This window comes from Amblyomma americanum, chromosome 1 (assembly GCF_052857255.1).
Source record: "Amblyomma americanum isolate KBUSLIRL-KWMA chromosome 1, ASM5285725v1, whole genome shotgun sequence".
Taxonomy (NCBI): Eukaryota; Metazoa; Arthropoda; class Arachnida; order Ixodida; family Ixodidae; genus Amblyomma; species Amblyomma americanum.
This window is the reverse complement of record NC_135497.1, coordinates 399,571,794-399,596,799: the sequence shown is the minus strand read 5'-3', so window position 1 is coordinate 399,596,799 and position 25,006 is coordinate 399,571,794. Positions and strand designations below refer to the sequence as shown.

Below are 25,006 nucleotides of genomic sequence, written 5' to 3'. Positions count from 1 at the left end.
TGGACAACATGGCCCCGCCGGTGCCGCCGGGTCCGTCAAAGAAGCATGGGAAGTATTCAGCGAAACGCTGTCACCTTGCTGTCTAGCGTGTACAGTGAAAGCACAACTTTGGCTCAAATACAGGTGCAAATCGTTGCCACAAGAGAAATTTGCCGCTAGGTAAAATCAGCGACTTTTTAAAGCTGCTTTCATTTCAATAAAGAGATTTTTTGCACTTCACGGATTTTTCGGACTGTTCGATTATTCGGACCATTTTTCGGGTTCCTTCGATTCCGAAAAATCGGTCGGCGACTGTATCAGAGTTTTTACTATAACTGAGTTTACTATAGCGGGGTTCTACTGCAGATGCCAGCAATACTGTGGAGATTGTTTGTCAACTGGAAATTAGTTTTTTTGGCTTAACATAGATGCAAGCAGCCATCACTGTCTCAACCAACCGGTTCTTTGCTGCTGTGAAAGGCGCCATCTTGGATTTAAACGAACTCGGGATGCGTTCCAATCCGCCTTTTTCATTTTCCTGTGCTGCCACCTCGCGTACAACGCTGGAAGCTCACTGGTAGGGTACTGCGCGCCCAGCCGGGCCGGACTGAGTGCCGCTCCGGAGCACGTTTTGTTGGAATCTGTCGACGATGGCGTGTCCTGTGCAGCACCTGGTACCTGGAGGATTTCTAGGATTGACTGATGGCTGGGTGCGAAGTCCGAGGCAGGCTGCAGTGCCCACCGAAGAGCAAATTCTTCAGTATCTCCGATCATCCGGCATGCGATGCGAACACCAGCTGAGCAAGGGCCGCCGCTTCAGAGATGAAGGCTACATTTGGAACATAATGTTCAATGAAATATCCCCGATCAGTGAAGCTGGCGTTTTCCGCTGTATATGCCTGCCATTCATGAAATATGGATGTTACATCGTGCACGCCATAGTACAGAAAATGGCTGGGGACAACAGTTTTCACAAGCAATCATTGTGCTCAAGCGCTGCAGAATAGCTACACGAGCCATAAAAGCACAAGCGTACTCGCAACAAAGCAGCTCTGCTAGCATTTCACTGTATTTTCCCACAGCACACCGCTGCATAGGTTAAACAAGCATGCGCGTCCATAAAGACGAGCGCGAGAGGCGCACATCGATCCATTCCGGCGATACCACGCAGATGTCTTCATCATGGATATGATTCGAACACACGCATATCGCACCTTCTTCTTCTTCTTCTGGCTCCTAATACATGACACATACCCACACGGGGGATTGGCCAGGGTGTAGTGGCGTTTATCAAGGAAATTTCCGTAGGAGATTATGACAAAGTCTTAGCACCATGTGTGAATGCTCTCGTAGCATCTTTTTCGTTGCCCGCTCCATCGCGCGTTGAAAGCGGCTCACAGCACTTGCCCATTGGGGCTTCTTGCTTGAGAAAGCAAAGAGCGTCGGAACGAAGTCTGGGTGCTGCGGTGACATTCGAGGATTTCCTGCCCATGAATAAAACACTTCGTGATAGACTGCACAAGCATTTAAACACAGTACCTCGTCCGTACCTGTCACAAAGTGATTCCCGCACAGTCTTGACGTGCTTGACGGTGCCCAAGGGCGGCCACGACCGTCGAGCCGGCGAACTGCTTTTACCCACGCTTCGCGTCGAAGGCTGTCCCGGGAAGCGCTCGGAAAGCGAAAAATCCGAGTTTGCTTCCCTTTACATATTGGGCATTACAGCCGTATGCAACACATTTCGTAGGTATCGCCAAATGCGTCGCGCTTAACGCCCGACGGCTGCAGCAACGCACCCCGCGTAGGAAGCCGGTTTGTTTACACTTCCATGGTCGGTCTCGAGTGGAGCGCGCGACCCTTCCAATATGTTTCGCGACACCGCCGCCAGGGGATGGGCGCATGTGCAGTCGCGTCGTGAAAAAGGCGGATTGTCAGACGCCCGACAAGACGTCTAGGATATTGGAACTGGTCTGCTCATGCCGCTGAACGGCATAAAAAATGTAACTAAAGCTTATGGATAGTTATACTATAATTTTTCTTAAACTTAGCAATAATGATCATCAAAAACATGTTTTCAACAGTTTGCACATTTTTTGCTGCAATAATTTTGCGCGTAAATCAGACTGGTGACAGCGACTATCGGTCAGTCTACTTGTAGCAGACAGGGCCGCTCTCCGAAGACTACGCTAAAGGTATATGCCATTATTCTTTTATTATTAGCGCTAAAATGTACAGGTGCTAACAAAAGTTTTCGGAATGCCAAAACCGCAAAAAACATTAATTTCTTCGCACGCTAGAAGTGCAGCCAGGCACTGAGGGGTGTATTGTGCAGGTTGCACTGGGAACTACAAAGCACACCCATCAATTAATGGCTGCATGCTTACGCTGCACAGTAACTAGGCCTTGTGGCATTTTCCTTGTTCCGAAAACTTTTGTGGGCGCCTGTACATGGTCCTCGAACGTGCTCGTCCAGACGGCCCTGTAAACATAAAAAAGAGTTAGTTATATTGATTTTAATGGCGCAAAAGCAACTGAGGCTATGATGTGCCAAACCCATGGTTAGAGCTTTTGTTAAAGGTTACGCTTTTTGCAGTCAAACCTACTTATAACAATACCGCTTTTAACAATATATCGGATATAGCAATGGACAGCCGCGGCACCGTCACCTTTGCAATGTGTTCTATGGTAAAATAAACCGCTTATAACAATGCTATCATACTAGATTGTCGGTTATAACAATTAAATGTAGTCATTTGGAGCCAACCCTCAAAGAAAAAAACTCTCAGACGCAGCTAACACGCCAGCCAAACTACGCTTACGGCGCAAAAAACGCGCGCGCGCATGCGGAGCCGCCCACACAGCGGCCACAGCGGCCACAGCGGCTGCGAAAAGATCGTGCGACGACGCATACGAGGCGAGGTGCATGGGGTAAGCCAGAGAAGCTTGTACGACTCGGAGGAGGAGAAAAGACGGGCACTTTCCTCTGGGCAGAGGTGGAGAGGGTAGGGAGGCGCTTCCTTTTGTTGCTTTTGTATCCGCGAGGGGAGCAGTCCATTCTGAGGGTGCGCCGCCCATTGAAAACGAGTCACGGCATTTCAGCGTGGGCTGCCCCATCTTTCCCACTTTCTTTGGCTCCTTCTTGACGAGCTGCACATGTTCCGAGGGCAGCGTACAGCGTCAAAGCACGCGTGTTGCCAGCGTGGTTTTTATCATCTGTCATCACCGGCCTCGGTCCTGCTGGTTCTGCAAGCCCATCGGATTTCTCCCGAGTTCAACAATGGACGATTCTCCTTCAGGAAGCGCGGCCAGCGTGGTTCTACCGGATCAACTGCCGCAGAAGAGAAAGCGAGCGGCAATATCTTTGGAAACGAAGCGGAACATTCTGAGGGAGCACCGAGGTGGTGAAAAAGTGTGCAACTTAGTACGCAAGTACGGCCTGTCACAGCCGACGGTTTCAACCATTATCCGCAACGCGCTTAAGATGACTGAAAACGAATGCCATGCTAGTGCTGGCCATGCTATGGAGGACGGCCGGAAGAGGATTCGGCATGGTGCCTATGAAGACATGGAGGAGGCACTGTATCAGTGGTTCCTTAGCGCACGTGCTATGAACTTGCCAATTAGTGGCCCGATTTTAGCGGAGAAGGCGAAGCACTTTGCGTATCTCCTTCAAAACACCGATTTCGAGCCTGGTGGTGGCTGGATTCAGCGCTTCAAAGAAAGGCACGGAATTGTCTACAAGGCAGTCGTGGGCGAGGCAGGGTCGCTTGATGTCGACACTAGACAGAAACGGTTGGAAGAGATACTGCCGTACATCCGCGAAGCATGTGCAGACCGGGACTTGTACAATGGTGACGAGACCGGGCTATTCTTCCAAATGCTTCTGTCGAAGACGCATGCACTCAAAGGCGATCCCTGTAAGGGCGGCAAGCAGAGAAAATTGCGGGCGACCGTTTTCCTCTGTGCGAATATGGACGGCAGCAACAAGTGCCCCGCCTTCGTAATTGGAAAAAATATAGGAATCCCCGCTGTTTCCATGGTGCTGCGAGGATTCCAGTTTGTTACCGTCATAATAAGAAAGCGTGGAAAACGCGTGAACTTTTCCACGAGTGGCTGTGCGAGTTCGATCAGCGGATGCAGCATGAAGGCAGGAAGGTGGCGTTGGTCCTTGATAACTGTACTGCACACCAGACTGCCCAGAAGCTGTCGCATGTGAAAATTTTCTTCTTGCCGCCGAACACGACTGCAGACTTGCAGCCCATGGACGCAGGCGTGATTGCGTGCTTCAAGGCATTGTATCACCGGCGTGTGTTGAGCAGGCTTGCTCTTAACCTGGACATTGCTGTGCGTGAAGGCCGACCCACTCCAGACTTTAAGATTTCGCTCCTGATGGCTGTTCAATTCATTTTTGGGGCATGGGCAGAAGTCAGCTCCTCCACCATCATGAACTGCTTCCGAAAAGCGGGCTTCGCAGGGGATATCAGTGACGTGGAGTGTCGCGAAGCTCCTGCCGATGGAGCGATTACAGAACTTTGGTCTATGGTGCGTGGTGATGACGGCGGCGCGGAAGGGCTTGAAGAATTCTTGCAAGCCGACGATGCAGTCACCACAAACGAAGAATTGACTGACGAGGCGATCGTTGCAGCAGTTACCGGGCGGAAGACGATGACAGCAGCGATGATGAAGATGAACCAGAGCCTGTACAAGTTGTCTCTCATCAGGAGGCCTCAAGAATAATCGAGTCCCTGAGGGACTTCATTTTTGCAAAAAAACCTTTCACTCGGACATGTCCAACATTTGGATGCCCTCCAGAACGATGTCAGCAAGATTGCCGCGAAACAGTCGAAACTCACTGATAACGGGTTTGTTTCAGCAAAGAAGTGAGAAGTGCAAGCTATTTTGCCCTATTTAAATGCTTTCAAGTTTTCATGTTTTTTTTTTTTTTTTCGGGCAATAAGGGATTTTTCAAGCTGAGAGGCAGCCGCAGCAACCTTCTCGTATTTTTTACCATGCCCCTTTCGGTGCCACCAAAACGATGCCTCGGTGGAGCTCGCATGTCACTTGCCTACCGTGACCCCTCTTTACAGTTGTTATGCTTTTTTTCATGCAACCCGTTTATAACAATTATTGGTTATGACAATGAAATTTTCGTGGCACTTGAACATTGTTATAAGTGGACTCGACTGTATATCTAAAGTTTGTTTAAAACATTGGCTTCTCTGAGAAACTTGAAAATGCTTGAAAAATTAACTAGTGCTTGATTTCCCAAAAGTAACATGGGGTGTAGTGGGATGTATTCATTGTAGAATGTTGTGAAATATTTTTTCCTCAGTTGTTCCAGTTTTGTGCATAAAATTAAAATGTGGTTTGCCGTGAGTTCATCGCCACACATTTCGCAGAGGTTTGTCTTTTTTTGCCAGTAAGAAGTTGTGTGTAAGGTGTGTGTGTGTCCAATGCGTAGTTGACACAAAATAACTTCTGTGAAACGTTCCTGATGTTTACATGATCTGCATTCTCCTAAAACGGGCTTTATAGAATGTAGTTTGTTGTTTGTCTGTTCGTCCCATGCAACCTGCCACTTATTCCTGAGTTTACTGTGCAGTAATTTAGAAAAATCCCTCTGTGGTATGTTAACTTGTTTTATATGACCAATTCGAGCTTGTGCTGCACAGGCATCTGCTCTCTCATTACCTAAAATTCCAACATGGCTAGGGACCCAGCAGAATATATTATTATGTTTTTGCTTTGTGATTTTAACTATGTTATGTATGATTTTTCCTATTATGGGTTCAGCAGCATTTGTAGAGTGCAGTGCTTTGAGCATACTCAGTGAATTGGTGTAAATGATGCGATTTTTTGTTTTGTTTTACTATTTGTTCTATGGCTACAAAGATGGCATGACACTCTGCAGTAAATACCGATGCATACTGTGGCAATCGTATCATTTTTTCGTTTTTTCCTTGAATTACTGCACTTCCGACATGACTGTTTTTGAGCCATCAGTGTAAAATTCAAAGTAGGTGTCATATTTTTCTTTTAGTGCAAAGAACTCTTGCAGTATGTGCTCGTGTGGCATTTCCTCTTTGTTTACATGTGTCAGTGTGAAGTCGCACACTGAAGGGAGGCTGTACCATGGCGGCAGATATTCATGTCTTAGTGCAATATTCAGTAGAGCGTCCAGCACTGCTAACTCTTCACATTTATCTTCAAAGCGCATTATTAGTGGCCTGATAAAATGTGGTTTATTATTGAATAATCTTCTAGATGGGCACTTGGTAACAATGGGATAGCAGAGATGTTTAGGAAGAGAACCGGTTTTTAGGATGTACGTGCATGTAAGTGTGACTCTTCTATCCTCTAGTGTGGGCTCATTAGCTTCAACATAAAGACTATTTACAGGGGATGTTCTATATGCTCCAGTTAAACAAAAAAAAAAGAATATGAAAGGCTAAGCACAAAATTAATATGTGCAAAAGGTGCTACTGCTACTACTGCACGTGCACGACCTGCAGCCTTGTGCTGTCTGGTATCGTGACATAGAATGACTATTGTGATGCGAGGTATTGTGGACATGACGAAAGCATGACTGTGGCTTCAGATAAAGTCTAATGTCGTTTGTAAGCAGAATGTAAGGATCGGCGAAGTTCATGATTTTTAAAGCAGGTATTTCGTAGGAAGATTATTTTTCTGAGGTTCACAAATTTTTTGCACTGTTTGATTATCTGGACCATTTTCTGGGTCCCGCAGAGTCTGAAAAATCGGTCGGCGACTGTACAAACAAGCCGGTAACAATGGGTCGCAAAAATAGGCCATTTTATTTGATTTTCAATTGAGAAAATGGCAACCATTACCAATTGGCAAAAATGTCACATAACCCAGAATAGGTCTGGCCTGGTGAGATGCACCTACTTGTTTTGTGCATTTTAGAGGCAACGAATATCAAACCATAACACGAAGTGGGCCACAGAAAAATATATTAGCCATCTAACCACGCCCCACAAAGGTGCTGCACAAGTTACTGATCCTGTTTGTGAAACTTGATTACCTTTCAAACACAGTACAATGCTTACTCCTCAATGTTGGTAGAGGAAAAGAAGTAGACTTTGTGAAGAAGCACTGCATACTTGCAGCTTGAACATATTCTGATAATGTCACTGATTGATGTTTTGGACTTGGTGGGACCTGAAAAATGCTCTGAAAAATCAAACAGCCCCAAAAATCTATGGACTTCAAAAAAAATCATTGCTAAGAAAAACTGGGTTGTAAAATCATGAATTTTGCCATTTCTCATTTTACACTTGCAAGTATTGACTTGCATTTGAATCATAGCCATACTTTTGTCATGTCCGCCCTGCATTTGGCTGCATTACACCCTATGCCACAGATGCCAGAATGCTGTGAACCAACAATGACCAATTTGGCAGTACTCACTGCAGGAGCCCTCTACATGCTCTGTCCATGGGCAACACAGCGCCCAGTGTCACTTCTACGCACACAGGGAAGGCGAAAAGCCAGGGAATCTTTCAAGAGCGTTAGCTCTTATTACTTATGTTTGTCAATGACGCGTCTGTCTGCAATGCGGGTCAAATTGACCAAAACAGTAACCAGGTGACCACACTGTACCACATAGCAACAGTGGGCGCGTAGTGCCTCAATCGATACCTACACTTTCGATCCGTTATATACCGTTTAAACGCATGTAAGGGCCGCACTTTTTTGTCTTCCAAATCTGAGGGCCAATTTTTGGGGTGTGGCCCATACACGCGATGTGTGCAAAAAATATTTTTTAAAAAGTAAAAACACAGCAATCAGGTAATGAGCAGCATTTATTCTATGTTTAATCGTCCCTCGCGTGGTATTCCGACTCCGAGCTGGTTCTGTGCTCTGGTGCATGCTCGTCTCACAAGAAGTCCACAGCATGTCCGTTGTCAACGCTATGGGGTCACTCTGCGTCCAGCCGGCCGGGAAGGCGAGCTTCCGTGCAAGCTACATGCAGGCGTTATTCAAGTACGCAACACGTTTCCCCAACCCGTGGCGCAGAGTCGCAGCCACGGCAGGTCCGGACGAAATAGGCAACGGCAGGGCACGCTACGAAATAGTTTATTATCCTAACGCGAGGTAAAGCACACTGCGGAAGAATGTTCTATCCGTAAAATAGATGTTCAGTAGCTCACAAAGTCGTTGACGTCGACCGGCGTTGGTGTTTGGGGGCCGGCGGGCAGCGGAAGGGGTCCGTGGGGCCGTTAGGTAAGGTCCGGCAGCGAGAGTCGCTTCCCGCCGCGCGTTCTCCCCTTTTATCCCTTCGAGCATTGCCTCCCTGGCAGCAAATCGTTGCCGTCAAGCTTAGGCGTGCTACCCTCTCCGCAGAAGGCAGCACGCTGCCATGACGTCACGTCAGTGCTGGGATGGAAATGAGCAGAGTCGCGGGGGTGCCTTCTCTCCACATTCCTGGTGGCCAGCGCGCCCGTGTAAGTCACGGTCGCCGCTGGCGCGGGGGACGAGGAGGGGATACCGGTGTATCCCACAACGCGTAGCCAAATTGTTCTGCACTTCCATCACGTAGCAGTGCAGCTCTTCTTCCAGTTCGGGCAACTTGCACGCCTGCCTCGGAAAGCGCACTTTTTGCAGCTTGTGTTCCTCAATGCATCCTTTTGGTTGCACTATTGTCCGATGCACTTCTCGGACACATCAAATTTCCTGGCCGCCGCACGCTTGCCATGTTCGACAGCAAACTCCCAGCCATGTAGCTATTAAGGTGTTTGCCCATCGTTATAAAACTGCAATGCTCAGCGGCAGTGTGCGGAAGCCACAACTATGGGGAACTAACACACTACCACAACTCCTGTGCCTTTGACAGCCATAAAAGGCTGGAGCTGGTGATGCTGAGGCCGATATGGATAGCGGGAGCTCGCTGCAGAAGAAAAAGTTGATCATGATGATGATGAGCCGTGGCCTCAGGCGCCATTTGTGGGCGGCACATGGAAGCTCCTGTGCGCATGCGTCACCTCCGCGATCAAGCGCACCATTGCTCACAGCTGGAGCTGATTGCGGAGGCCATGGCGCATGCATTTCGAAGGCTATTCCGGTGTGGGTCCTGGAAAGTATGGGTGCGGCCCTTACAGGGATATTTTTTATATTTCCTTTAGGAAATTAGGGTGTGGCCCACACATGGGTGCGGCCCTTACACACCTTTATGTGGTATGTGCCAGTACAGTGGCCATCCAAATGCATGAAACACTAGTATGGGAAATAACACTAGACAGCAGGTCCTGCAAATGTTCACAGCATGTAAGCATGCATACTTTCAAATCAGTCGAAATTTCACACAAGCTTGCCTCAAACCCTATAAGGCAGTGGCTGCCCGCTATCTGAAGGTGCAGTCTTAAAATGCAAACTTAAAAATCACAGACCTTTTCTAATCCTGTACGTGGGATGGTCTTCGAGAGGTCAGTGGCAATCTGGTCCACAAGACGCTTGACGGTGACCACAAATCCTTCAAGGTCGTGCGAGTCACTCTCCAGGCGCTTCTTCTTGACCACCAGGTTCATGACGTATTGACGAGACTTTTTGCAAGTGTCTAGCAGCCATGTCATGGACTTTCCCTGCATAAAAAGTGGCAGTGATTGTAGTGGTGAAACCTAACCGTTTTGGTCCAAAACAAACTCACTGGTTTGCACAAAGTTACAACCATAAAGATATACAACAGGCCTCCATTTTTGCTAACAATTAATGCAACATGGCTTCTCACTTAGAAATAACTGGACAGTTTGGTGTGAAAAAAAAAAAAATTGCACTAGACCACGTGATACATCACAAAACACACAAGGTCCCCCTTTAACCAAGCACAGTGAGCGTGCCTCAGTAGCATAGGGGTAGCATGTCCGACTCGCAACCCAAAGGGCATGGCTTAGATTCCCAACTAATTATTACAATTTTCTTTTCAGCATAATTAATTTACTTTACATCCTTATATGTCATGATGACATTTCAGTGATGCTACAACCCCACAGTCACAATTTAACTTGAGTTAAAATAATTTTCATTCCTTAGCTCAACATGTGACGTCGCAACCCTTTTGACTAATCCTGAAGTAGTGTGACAACACGCACGGTCTTTCCTCTGAAAATTTTGTATTGTTTACAACTGTTCCTATATGGACAGTTTATTTTCACTGCTGCCAGAGAAATGTCTTGTCATGTTTCTGTATGTGCATTTTTAAAAGTCATCTGCATAGCTGAAATTGCTACAAACAGTTGGACACATATTACATTCTTGATTCATGACTAGTATTAGACAGAAGAATGCCAAGCAAATGTATGCCCACATACACAAGAAGAAAAAGCCCACAATAAATATAACAAAGAAAACAATAACAAGAACAGCTAGAAGTCACACTGGCTGATTTAAGACAGGCCATAGCTTCCATACAATGGCAAGTTTGTGTCGCGTTGGGCAGCTAAAGCCATCATGTGCCAAGCACTAGGTATAGACCCCCTTCACCCCGCAACGTCACGAAGATGTGATGGCACTGATGACAGTAGCAAGTTTTGCATGATAGGCAAAACAGGATCTGCCTGCCCGTGCCTGATAGGCAAAACAGGATCTGCCTGCCCGTGCCTACTGCAGTTGCAGCAGCTACCAGCAGCTGCATCATGCCTGCACAATGCAGAAGCAGCATGTAATGAGCAGCTGCATTGCTGTTGGATCCACGTAGCAGCACAAAAAGGAAAGTTAAATTAGCCTCGACAGGTTGCTCACAGATAAATACCGCATTAGGAAATGGGCCGCGGTAGAAAAGTGCGAAGTCTGGATGCCGATCGGCGCTGCCAGTCAATGTACTTCATAGCAGGGTAGCTGCTGCGCTCATTCACCTGAACATCAGCATAGTACGCTTAACATTGTGTAAGGGAAAAAAAAGCACATACGTAGATGCGTACGTATTTATCACCTTCAGCCGGTGTGCATGGGGCGCTGGCAGGTTCACTCACCACCAAGGAATGCGTTCTTTTGTTAATAGCACAGCATGTTTAATGTGTGTAGAAGTTATACAAACGTATAACGGCGCATTTTATGGCATTAAATATTTGCTAGAAACTGTTTCTTACTATGACCAACATAATTATTTGATTTGAGTAGAAATAAGTCTGGTAAGTTGCGTCAATCTTGCGCGGTCACGTTGGCACGCTTAGAATAGCATACCTTAAGTGTGCTAAAAGCCATATGCTTTTTCATTGCATCATGCATGTGTCATAAGCTGTTCCATGAGGTAGTACATGATCCCGAAGCTTGTTTGGAAAGAAGCAGCCGCAGGTGAGCTACTAACAGACATGTAGTGAGATATAGAGAGGACGTGGCAATGAAAAAGTGTTTTCATCAGATATGTATGAGGTATGCAACCAAATTTGGTGCTAAAATGAAATTGGTGTGCCAATTTCAGTAATGCATTTTATTTTCAGCTATATTGGGTACAGTACTTGGGTAATTATATTTACCACCCTCGTCAAGTCACCCCGGGTCTTGAATATTTAAGTAGAAAGTGCCCAAATTTTTTATGCAAGCATGCTCACAAAGCGCCGTTCTGTATGACGACGCTATAAGTTCTTTTTTAGATGCTCAGTACTTATGCATGCGTAGTTACATGAAAACGTTTCTTACAAAAATAACTAACATACTACTGCACGTGTAGGGGAAAAAAAAAATTGAGAGATTTATTACACTCCCCAACTTCTCCGGGATCCGAGATCAGGTTGGTTTATGGGGGTTTAACGTCCCAAAGTGACTCAGGCTGTGAGGGACGTAGTAGTGAAGGGCTCCGGAAATTTCGACCTCCTGGGGTTCTTTAAATACACTGACATCGCATAGTACACGGCCTCTAGAGTTTCGCCTCCATCGAAATTCCACCGCCTCGGCCGGGATCGAACCTGCGTCTTTCAGGTCAGCAGCCAAGCGCCACAACCACTGAGCCACCGTGACAGCAATACGACAAATAGAATCATTCTATTTTCATTCATTACGAAATTACGAAGGGGTGAGTGATGCCAATCGCAGAAAATGTGGAAGGTCAGAAAAAGAACCATAAAGTTTATTCATTTGTTTATGGCCTCTTTGCTTTCACTTTGGTCAAAGAAATGCAGCACTGAAATCAACGAAACCTCTGATCTCTCTTCTTTGTAGTGATACTAAGATGCTGGTGCTCCATCGTCGGAACACCGCAGAATTCGCGACATGCCAGGACCATCAGAAATGCAATTACCTCACAATTTTCGACGACCACACATCTAAAAAGCGTAATTTATAAATTTTTGTACTGAATATTTCGCGATAATTTTTCATCACAAAAGAGAAGACCACAGGGCTGGGAAAGAAAATAATTTCAGAAAGAAAAAAATTTCAACAAATCGACCAGTTTAACAAGGGGAGAAGTCGGCATAGCTGGTGCATGATCTTGTGGCTAAAAACAGTGCTTACGCGGGACAGAGGAGATCAGGGACACACTGCTGTCTCCATTTTTCGCACTGTGCAACACGTGTGTCAACAGACAGTGAGCGCAAGTCTGCTCCGCCGAAACAACGTCAGCGCTTCCCATCACTACTGTCCCAAAGTAAAATCATTCGAGCTAGTGCAGGGTGGCAGAAAAGCTTTCTGTTTACCACTAAACATATATACTATACACAGAAGCGAACTATTTCTTTGAATACGCCGTACTTGGCCAACGCGAGATCATGTACTTCGAGAAATTATGAAGCTGTAAGCATCAACCACTGCTGTGATCCGCAGAAACTGAAAATGCGCCCACGAGCCTTGAAAACCTGCGCTCAACACCTCTGATGCAACTCCCTGGCATCTTGCCTACCGCGAGCCCGCTAGCGACTGCAGCGTCACCTCGTTTGTGTGCAAACATGCAGGAGGTCTATAAAAAAGTTTTCTGCAGAATTTTATAAAAAAAAAAAAGTGAAAAGTGATCGGTGGTGTAGAGGGCATAATACGTTACTTTTATTGCCTAGTGATGATGAAGGAAAGAGGGTCGGGTAACCTCAGTGACCATCCTTGGCTGGGCAAGGATCTCGTCGAGGCTCCCGACCAATTAAATAAATACCTCAGCTTTCTTAGGAGTGAGAAAGTGGCTGAGGTTTATTGTTAAATCAAGCGAAGCACTGGGTAAGACTCACAACTTCTGAAAAAAAAAAAAAAAAAGCCTGCTTCACTTAGAAAGCTAGAAACATAAGACATGTTGACAATTGAATTATCACTTACGAGCAGCGCTGGGTGAAAAGGAATGCATTAATTAAAAAATTGGGTAAAATACTTTTCTTGGTTTTTCTAGTTTTGAGCATGCAAATAAAATATATTTCAGTGCGAGCACATCTCCACATTTTTCCCAAACAGGTTTGTCTTGTTTCATCAGTAAGTAGTTATGTGTTAGGTGTGTGTGTCCTATGCGAAGGCGACATAAGGTTACTTCAAAGAAACATTCCTGCTCTCTGCATGGCTTCCATTCTCCCAAGGTGGGCTTTATGAACTTAGTTTGTTCATTATCCCACTCTTTCTGCCATTTGTTCTTCAACATATTATGTATCACTTCATGCAGTCTTTGCAAGTTATGCCGACATTTTTGATTTCACCACTTCGAGCTCGTGCCACAGCTGAGTCGGCTCTCTCGTTGCCCTCTATATTGACGTGGCTCGGGATCCAGCAAAACCTTATCATATGTCCTTCTGTTGTGACTTTTTCTATGATGTGTATGACGCTGCCTACTAAGGGTTCAATTGCCTTTCATAACTGTAGCGCTGTGAGTAGGCTGAGGGATCGGTGTAGATTATACTGTTTTCGAAGTTCTCATGTACTATTGCCCAGAGCCATACACACTGCATAACATTCGGCAGTAAATACTGATACATAACTTGGCAATCCTACTATTTCTTCCTATTTCCCCTGTACTACTGCACTTCCAACGCGCACTATTTTTTTTGAGCCATCTGTGCAAAATTCCATGTAGCTTGCATATTCCTCTTTCAGAGCCAGGTATTCTTGCAGTAAGTGTTCATGTGGTGTTTGTTTTTATAAAACTGTGTTAGAGTGAAGTCACGCAGCGGGAAGGCAGTACCATGGCAGCAACGGATCGTGTCTTGGGGCAATTTCAGTTAGGGCATCTAGTACTCCTAGTTCACGACATGCACCTTGAAGCATAATAACAAAGGTCTGATTGACTGTGTTTTATTACTGAACAGTCTCCTGGATCTGTGCTTAGTAACTATGAGGTAACAAAGGTGTTTTGGTAAGGATATTATTTTCAATACTTATACACATGTAAGCATGGTTTATTTTTTTCTACATACTATAGACGACTGTTTATAGGGGACGTTCTGTATGCGCCAATTGATAGACAGACCCAGGTTCTGTATAGGATCTAGTTTTTTAAGGCATGATGGCCTCGCAGACCCATACACAATGCATCCATAGTCTAAAGTGGAGTGCACTATGGAGCAGTAAATCTGTAAAAGGCGTAATAATGTTTTAGTGAGAGTACTTTCAGTATATTTAGGGATTGAGAAGCTTTCTTTTTGAGGGTGTTTATGTGAGGTACGAATGTGATCTTTCTGTCAAAAGTTATGCCTAGAAATTTATGTTATTTTACTGGCAGTACAATTTCATTTCTGTGTAGGGTGGGATCAATCTGCAAGCCTCTTTTGAGTAAGAAAAGGACAGCAACTGTTTTTTGCGGAGAGAATTTACATCCATTTTGGTCTGGCCAAATCGCTAGTTTGTTCTGTGTGAGCTGTATCTGTCTCTGCATGTTGATAAGCTGGAAGGTGTGCATGTAATTTGAAGGTCACCGACATATACGGAAGACATGATCAGCTTTGGAATTATTTTTGATATGGAATTCATTTGTACAATAAAGAGCGTGGTACTTAGAATACAACCCTGCAGTACCCCATTTTCTTGGATGAATTTTTTCGAAAGTGTGGAACCTAGGCGTACATGAAAGAATGGTCAGAAAGAAAGTCTTTCAAACAGTTAAGCATCCTGCCATGGATACCTAAGTCCCAGAGAATCCCAAACCTCCAGGTGGTATTATAAGCATTTTCAAAGTCAAAACATACTACCAGACAGTGTTGTTTGTGTATGAATGCTTCACGGACTGTGTTTTCAAGATGGACGAGATGGTCATTTGTACATGCTCTTTTAAATCCACACTGGTGGACGTCAAGTCGTTCGTGTGATTCAAGGATGAACATTAATCTAATATTTAGAATACTTTCAAAACATTTGGCAAGACAACTCGTGAGGGCTATTGGCCTGTAACTACCAGCCGAGATTAGCAGTTTTCCAGATTTCAGGAATGGCACAGTCACAGCCTTTTTTCACGCCTCTGACATTTTTTTCAGATTGTCATGTTTTTTGAAGAATTTCAGAAGAGCTTCTACAGCATCTTCAGAGAGGTGGGCAAGCATTTCATAATGTATTTCATCAGGGCCTGGAGCTGTCTGTTTGCCGGCCGACAGTACTCTACAGATTTCTTGTACTATAGTTAAATTATTGTAATGTTCCTTTGTACTGCCACTTGTTGCTGTTTTTCAGTGGTGTTCTTGTACTTTATAAATGATTGTGTGTAGTGTGAGGAACTAGAAACTGTGGAGAAGTGCTTCCCTAGTTTGTCTGCCTGTTCGCTAATACTTGTTTGTGTACCAGAATCTGTCAGGAAAGAAACTGTAGAAGGAGAAAAGCTGCCATTAAATTTACGGACTTGTTCCCACATTTTTTTTAATGTAATTGAACTATTTATGGATGACACATAGTTTTCCCAGGAAGATTTTTCAGCATTGCAGTGGATGTGCCATGCTTTTGTTCTTGCCTTTTTAAAATTTATGAGTTTTTCACGGGTTGGGTTCTTTTTTACTTTTCTGCATTCTTGTGTGCACCAGAACTTGTTATTTCGTTGTACTACTCCTGATGACTGCGGAATAACTAGACGTGCAGCTGCAATGATACAATCTGTAAAAATTAATATCACTGAGTTCGTCAAAGCTAAGATTATCCGAAAGTATTTTCTCCAGACAGGCCTTTTCTCGAAACAGTGGCCAGCCCACTAATGCAGCTTCCAACGGCGTGGTTTAGTTTGAACGATTTATGGTGGTGATGAAAAGTTCATTACCACCGGAAGGCAATCACTTCCGTAAGGGTTGTCAAGAACATCCCATTTAAAAAATCACTAAAAAGAGAGAGGGAGCTTAAAAGACAAGTCTAAGCAACCCATTTTTCCTGAGGCTGGAGAGGAATATTTGGGTTTGCCTGTACTGAGTAGGCAAACATTATTGCATGGTACAAAAACTTCTATAATCTGGCCTCTAGTGTCTGCATGTTCACTCCTCCAAAATGGGGAGCATGCATTAAAATTCCCAACTACCAGATCTGGTAACTGATGTTTCGATGTTTGCAAGCTTTGAGATCTGATCTGATCGGGCGATTCTAACAGGAGGTCGCCACTAGCCAATCTGGTGACTTTGTACGGCCCAAGGAATCTGTCAGAACTTTTGACACTACAGTAAAAGTTCATTAATTCCAACTCTGTTAATTCGAACTGATGCCCGGGTCTCGGCACAGCCCTGTGTGTGAACAAGTCGGCATCCACCATGGTTAATTCGAACTCGGAGCCACTGGCTGACACCGCTCCTCGTAGATAGAAGTTGATCCATAGCGAGTAAAACACGCTCCAAACTTGCCAGAGATGTAAAACAAGGGAAAAGAAAAAAAGCAGAGTGCACGAGGCTCACAAAGCCTGTGTTTCGGTGCATGCCGTAGCAGATTTTCGCTGCCTGAGCACTCGCCTGCGCCGCTGATGCTTTGGCACCAGCCGTTCCAGGTTTTCGTTGTGCCGCAGGCGCTGGATCGCGATCACGTGGTGTAAACAACGTAGTATGGCGGTTCAGGCGATGACGGCTTTTGTTGGTGCCGCGAGCGTACACGAGCGCGAGCTACGTGGACACCAGCGTGGAGACGTTGGAGCTTGAGTGACGGCGATATAATTGAGGCTGCATGCTCCCAGCAGACGTCGCAGGGCTCACGTGCGGTGAGGACAGCCAACAGTGATGAGTCCGACAATGGCGACGAGACTATGCCAGCGCCAAGTGCACGTGAAGTAGCGTCAATGCTCGATGTTGTAGCACGCCGCTTCTCTGTCAATGAGAACTCTGACGTTGTGCAGGAGCTTTGGGCAAGCTGTAGATGATGCTGATGGAGTCTCGGCAGAAGAAATGCAAGCAAATGCACTTCGCTGACTACTTTTAATTTTGACAACCCTTCTCCGTAAGAAACATGTTTTGTAGCATAAATAGCATCATATATTCCAGCATTAAAGCTCGCTGCTCATGCGAATGCGTTGCAGTACTTTTTTCTGGCGCATAACTGGCCGGTCAATTTACTTCATTTGCCACTACGACCGGATGAATTTAATTCTCAGAATACGCTGTCACAAACATGTAGTAGCGCCTAGCTCGTGATAACGAGTCTATATGTGACTGCTTCGGTTTCTGCCTGCGCGGCGGTGCGCTATAACCACTCATTCTAGCGCCCATTTGATAATTCGAACTTCGCTTAATTCGAACAATTTTCCGGTCCCCTTCGAGTTCGAATTAACGAGCTTTTACTGTAGAAAGGGGAGTATTAGCCTAGCCGGGTTTTCTTTGTGTTCACTATGAACAATATTGTACTTAGGGAAAGTTGGTTTCTTTTTATTTAAGAAGTGAGAGGTAGCATTGGTCTGCCCTATTTTTAGAGGGTGATGACTTGAAAGGAAGGAGGTAGCCATAAAAATATATGTTCTTCGGCCACGGTGCCAGCCACCCACCATGGAGCACAACTAGGGGATGGGACAGCAACTTAAAGGGGCCCCGAAACACATAATCAGTGCATTGTTTTGCCTGTTGGTTGTATAGAATGAGTTATAGCGATTCTATTACCATCGGTAGTACCGCGTATACTCCGGTTTTTAATATTTTAATTAGCTCTCAAAAACAAATTCATGGTGCTGATGGTGTCATCATACAGTGGTGGGAGCTTGACGATTAGACAAACAGTAAATATACTGCAAATTGTGTTAATAAATAGAGATGCGTTTTCTCAAGTTAATGCGTTTTACATTACATCAACAAAACTAACTTGTTTGCCTTAGATCAAAGCGCTGTAAGCCAAGTAAAACAAAAATACACCACCAGAGGCTCTGGCTATTGTTTTGCTTCGAAGGACTTTGTGCCTCTCTCTACACATCCTACAACCTAGCACAAAGCATTTATCGCTCTAAGTATCTGAGAACGGCTTTGCGGAATCGATCCGATTGCGCCATTGCACTCTACAAGCGTTCGTTTCAGTCCCAAGGAAGGATGCAAAGATAAAAGCGATTCGTTTCCCATTTAGCAGTGCACATCGTCTGCTTGTGGAGGCCCACCGTTTGCGTCAACAGCACGCGTGCCTTGCTCACCGTGACCAAACGCGCGTTCCTAGTGGCGGGCCATGGTACGCGGTAAACAGTAGGGGTACGCACTATCCTAAATGTACCTAGTATGTTGTGCAGGCCATCACTGCGTCGCAGTATCTTGCGCTCGAGTTTGGATTCATAAGTCAGGGAACGTATGTCACTGACCAGTGTTCCGTTCTGCGCTGTCGACGTGACAATGAAGCATCGCCGGGTCAGCTGGGCATTCACATGGTTGTTGTAACCATGAAAACGACGCTACCAGCCTTGGCAAGAACGAGTTACAGAGAACAGGCAACCATGGAGTGCAAACTTCCGCGACGTGCTCTGATAGGCTGTTTGGATTGGTCCCCCTAAGTGTCGTCATTGGGAGAGTGAAATGGGAATGAGTAGCCCCGCGAAAATCGAGTTGAGGGCAGCATTTTGTTTGCTTGTACTATTCTGAAATTTCTTCAGTGAATAACTCCCGTTCCTACGCATCGATTCCTTTAATTCTTTTTGAGTGAGCATCTGTGTAACATAAAGAATCCATCTGAAGTATAGCTAGCATCCGTTCGAGGAATGTTTCGCAGCCCCTTTAAAAAACAAGTCCTGCCCATGCCAACTGTACACCACTGCTATAACCAAATACATATGGGCAACTCAGGGTAGTTACAACACACAAGGTTAACCCTGGCCGCATGTGAAAAGTGAAAAAAAAAACCGAGAAGAGAGAAAGAGAGGATAGCAAAAGGCGAATGCCTATTTCCCTCAGCCGGATCAGGAATTACAGCACAATGGCAGTGCGACATGACTCCGAGGCAACAATTAGGTGCAGTTTAGGCACAGATTTGCACGTGGTCCCCGCTCCCATCTGCTGAGTACGAAAAGATGCACACTGGTTTTCCAATCTCCTTGAGGCATTGATAACAGTGCAGCATTAACATATTGCATGGCAGGTGGCACACACCAGCTAATGGTTTGCTTACACGATTCTATGACAGCGGAATTTTATACACCACTCCAAAAGAGCTGGGCACAAACTTTGTCACGTGCTTTACAACATATGTGCTCTCATGGTTCCTTGGTTTTGATGATGATGATGAATTTTTATGGCGCAAGGGCAACTGTGGCCAAAGAGCGCCATGGCACAAGGTTTTTCTTCTACTCAAGGTGGGGTCAAAGACCCATTTCTCATTTCACTCGAAAGAAGCCGAGCACCAGGCAGGGGAAAGCTTGTATCTATTGTATCACCGGTGAGTACCTGGCGACACTGCGGATCGAACCCCGCACCTCCCACATGCAAGGCGGATGTGCAAACCACTAGGCCACCGCTGCGGCGCCTCCTTGGTTTGGGGTTATTTACCGTCTGGCTGGACGTATGTCAGCCAGACGGGACAATCCTTGAATGAATGGCTCCGGGAGCATCGCAGGTTATGTGGCTTTGTAACAGTGCCAGGCAACCTTGCGACTCACTGCTCTAGATGCAACAAATGCAAACCATTTTTTGACAACACTACTGTCATCCTTCAGTCGCAGGATAAGATGAAAAGGGAGCTGTTTGAAGCCTTTTGCATGATGTCAGAAAATGAAGACACGTGCGTAAGCGACTTGTCAGTCATGTTGACAGAGCGAGAAGTCGACTTCTTAAGGACACGAAGAAATAAGCCAGAACTTCCATGCATGCCCATCTACCACAGATGAGAAGAAGCTAACTCAGCAACCTGACGCCACTATGTTTGATTGTTCCTTCATTATTTTTTAACCGTTCATATAAAATGAGTTTCCTGCACAATAAAATCAGTTGATAGTTTGCACCCTCTCTGTGTGTGTGGTTTTTGCGCCCAGTGTTATTTGTTCCCATGAGCAGCGCACTAATGAAGTTGAAAAGATCAGTGCACAAACTTCAAGTACTTGACAGCATTGATAACATGACAGTGGCAGCAGCTGTTGCCATCATGCTCACAGCAGCCACCTCTGCCATGTTTGAAACAGTGCCACTAGCCATGGGTGAGTCAGAGCTGCCCACTTTTTTCCCCAAAGTCCCTTCTCTCGGTTTGCCCTGCAATCATAACCCTGGGAAACGGACTCTGTTCTCGCCTCGCAAGCAGCCAGTGCCAGAATTGTGTGAAGCAAAGTGTGGAACGGAGCCACAGCAAGGGGTATGACAAGTGGAATGCTAGTACAGCTCAGATCACTTATAACGTAACCACTTATAATGCGGGACCACATTGTATGCGGCTTTTTGTGACAACTGCTTCGCTTCACACGAAGTTCAATGTATTGGCGTGCCGCTTAATACGCAGCAACGCGTAACTGAAGACCACGTATAGTGCGATTTCTTGAAAGCCTGGTGGCCCACATACCGGTGCGGGCCCGTGGGTACAGGCAGACATGAGGAGCGTGTTTCCCTGACTGACAAGAAGAGGGCAACAGGCGGGGCGGGGGAGCGTTGTCAGCGTGGTTCAATGCAAGGCTGAAGGCAGGAGAGGATAGAAAGTCCCAGAGCAGGCGTTTTTCCTCACTTTCTGATGCATCTCCGTTGGGCACACTGATTGCACGAAACTGGGAAGCACGTGATGGTACGGCCAGACGAGCATGCTGGAGCGGCGGCCACAGACGCATGGCATGACGCTGCAAGTGCTGCTCGTACCACGCGTGCTTGCGGCAGTGTCTTGTCACGCCTGAACCCATGAGCAAGATATGTGTCGTCACAAGTAGCGAAAAGTTGACTACGTAGACAAGTCAGCTGACAACATGAGCAAGTCTACCAGCCTCGGCTGTCTTCAGTTCCGATGGCGTCTGCGCCTCCGAAAGCCAGGAAACGGCAAGCTCTCGAAACCAAGCAGTGCATTGTGAGGCATGTCGAGAGCAGTTTGAAAAAGGCTATGGTGGCAAAAAAGTATGGTGTTGCCAATGCTACTGTGTCCGCCATTTGGAAGAACAGCGACAAGTTGTGACAATACCTGCAGGAAGACACCGCTTTTCTTGCAAGGAAGCTGATTCGTGCGTCGAACTACGAAGATGTCGCCACTTTGTTTGCACGGTTTCGTGATGTCCAGGCCTAAGGTGTTCCTGTGAGTGGCTCAATATTGCAAGCCAAGGCCAGGACCCTTGCAAACATTTTGGTGCATGATTTCAACCCATTGACGGCTGTATTCAGCGTTTCAAGGACCGGCACAAGATAAGCTCCTCGTCGTCGCCAACTCCGACGGCATTGTGTGTGAAGTAGCTGCCACAGATCATGGCAGCGGTGCGTGGTCGCTATGAGCCTCTAACCGAGGATGAGCCTGACGAAGTGAGTGAAAGTGCAGTGAAGTTTCGTGCAAAGATGTGCTTGACGGTTGCAACAAACTGCGCCTCTACTACGCTCAGAGAAACCTCAGCGAGCAAGCGCTCAAGTGCCTCACTGTTTTTGAAGATGAAGCCATTAGCAACGCAGTTCAGTCGCAGTACCAGATTAAAATAACGTCGTTCTTTCATTCATTACAACGCTTCGACAAAAAGGTCAAATAAATTTTTGTTGCCTGTGATTGCAGTAATGTGCGTCTGATGCGTTGTCAGGTGCACTTTGAAAGGTAGGCTGGGCATTCTGAAAATGCCCAATGCATGGAAAAGCTATGTTTTGGTTACAGTGCAGTACCGTTTATAATGCAGATTTTCCCAACTCCCGCGGTATGCGTTATAAGTGGTCTATGCTGTACATACAACTCATTTGCCCGGAGCATGACTTGTAGGCCATGCGACCAAGGGCTGGTGCTCCCATTTGAGGTTTCACAAACCAGGCTTTGCGGCATATGAATTCTGTCACAAAAATGTTTCCAAGATACGTGAGCTGAGGCTTACTACGTGTGGAGTCAGAAATCGTGAGATGCAGTGTATATGCTGCCTGGTTGGTAGAAATAATCAGAACATCTGCAGACATACAAATGCTTGCGACTTCTACCACTCTCTTCGCAGGCGCAGTAAAGGTGTGCGACAACCGGGTGACACTATCTGTCAAGGTCGCAGTAACTAGCAGACATCAAGCAGAAGCAACTGAAACAGCATGCCTTCAGGCAGGCACCATAATCTCATGTGTACTGTGGCACATGCTCTCTTGGCCCGCAAGCATTTACAGATGACTTTACTCGATGGCTTTTTATAAGCACAGGCTGGCGATAAACAATAGTTATGAAAACTTGAGTCCAACCCTAACATGCCTTGATCATCTCTTTGTAAATCACCATGCAGACTTAGTGAAAAAGGGCTGCTAGGGTCCCTGCCATCCTACAGAAAACTTGTGCTGGAGGTGTCCACGACGATCACAGCAACACAACACACAGCCCAGTAAGCGGTGGAAGAAGCTTTGATCATGACAAGCAACACTTTCCCAACACAAGTGGCTCTAGGTTGTAGTTTTTGGCTGTACACTGGAAGATTCGCAGTGCCACCTGGACAGTACTGGTTCCCTATTGCAGTTTTTGGGTTACTGAGCGATGGTTGCTGAACCATTTGTGAATAAGCTGATAGCCTTCCTCTATCAGCGACTTGGCTTTCTGAGAACTTGTACCAAATTGCGAATACAACTCAGCCCAGACATATCGAACTCGGATATTTCAAATTATTGCCTATATCAAACACACAGATTGTCCCCTTGAAAATCCAGTATAAAAGTATAGGAAAGTCATGTGGTACATCGAATTTCACCGGTCGTTCCATATACTGAACTGGCCCTACTAGTGGCGCTTCTCCTAACGGCTCTCTTTGAACACTTTTCGCGTGCAGAGGGGTCAGCTTTGCGACCTTGGGCACCTGCTGGTATCCCTAACGCTGTGGAACCATGCTACGAGGTGAACACAGGGTGTGCCTGCGAGTGGTATTCGATCTCGTATTCATTTCCCACGCTACACCACTGTCATGTGGGTGCAGCCAACCTACGAACTAAAGCCTTGCAGCAGCACTTGCCTGGCATGCTTTGCCGCTGAAGGCGTTGTGGAAGCCACCAGTATCGCAATTTTAATGAGCGGGTATTCTATTTATAGTGTCCTGGTAACAGGAATATACAGCTAAAACTCGATTTAACGAAGTTGAGGGGAGCCGTGAATTATTTCGTTAAATTGAATGAGGCATTTCTTGGGCACATAATTCAGTACATTCGATTACAGTAAAACCTCGTTAAAACGTACCCGCTTAAACAGTACTTTCGTTTTAAAAGTAGTAAAGTCAAGTCCCCGACTGAGCACCCATTGAACATAATGCATTTTGCATCCGCATAAACCGTACCAGCTTATCGCGGTCGTATCGGTTAGCACGTACCATTTTCACTTTTCGTCGCACTCGCGCGTGACGAATTCACGCCGGTAGCACCGACCCAAAGGACGGTTCGGCTAGCGGCGCAACAATCTTCCCTAAATACCGTCGACGGGACGGCAAGCCACACAGCTAATGACAAATTGGCGCCAAAGTTGGTAATCATACAACTAGCGCAATCTTTGGGGGTCCGTATGGTCATCATCATGACCCCCCGCGCTACTTTCGAGTGGGTAGCGCCAATACCACGACCGGCGCCGCTAGCGCGTATGAAAAGAAACAACAAAAATTCTTACTCGACAAGAAAGGCCCGAGGGGACTACAAATTTATTTTCCGCCAAAGAAGTCGGTGATCTTTGCCTGCGTGCGCTTTGTGAGCAATGGCCGCACCGATTTCTCGTAGGTCTGAAGTGCGTCCAGCGCGTCTTCCGTCCCCTCGTGTGCGCCGGCAAAATGTCGCAGCAGATCGAGAGCATCCATCACCTGACCCGGTGTCGGCACGGGAGCTTCGGCACCTGCAGGGTCGTCGGCAGCGTCTTCAGCCGTCACTCCCTCCACGCTTCCTACAAGCCGCAACATATTGGCATCAGTCAAAACTTCCGTTGTGACTGCGTTTGCGTCGGCGTTCACGTAGTCTGAGAAACTTATGCCTGTGGGCACTTCATCCACTGAGCGAAGGTGTTCCCAGGCATCTTCATCCTCGTGCACGGCGCTCGCGCAGTCCGGACCAGCTTCGGCAGTTTCAGGGCCTAGTGTACCGAAACCGGCAGTCCTGAAGCAGTTGACAATTATCGATGGCCTCAATGCTCTCCAAGCCGCCGCCACCATCTCAACCGCCATAAAAATATCTATTTTCGTCTCGCGCTTCAGCTCCAGGTTGAGGAGAACTCTGTCGACGACTCGACGCTTGTATGCGCACTTCACGCTATTAATTATCCCTTGATCCAAGGGCTGAACCACGGACGTTGCGTTTGGGGGGAAGTAGCGGAGCTCCACGCTGGTCAGCTCGACCTCTGCAACGTAGTGGGCCGTGCAGTTATCCAGCAACAGGCACACTTTCCTTTTCTGGCGACACATGTCGCTGTCAAATTCCTTCAGCCATGTAGCGAAAATGGCACGCGACATCCACGCCTTTGAATTGGCAACGTACTTCACAGGAAGCTTTTTGGTGCCTTTAAAACAGCGCGGCCTCGCACTCTTTCCGATGACAAGCGGGTCTCGTTTGTCGGTGCCGTCCATGTTGACGCACAGCAAAAGAGTCAGCCTTTGTTTGCTGTGTTTGCC

General features: G+C 46.4%; 1 protein-coding gene across 1 annotated transcript in view; it reads right to left on the bottom strand.

Moving 5' to 3' along the window:
- The window catches only part of LOC144115740 (uncharacterized), a 48,346-nt gene that overhangs the window by 10,446 nt on the left and 12,894 nt on the right, over positions 1–25,006 (bottom strand). Inside the window, exon 4 of the mRNA XM_077650231.1 lies at positions 9,390–9,581. Within this exon, the coding sequence (XP_077506357.1) occupies positions 9,390–9,581 (192 nt within the window). The remainder of the gene's footprint in view (positions 1–9,389; positions 9,582–25,006) is intronic.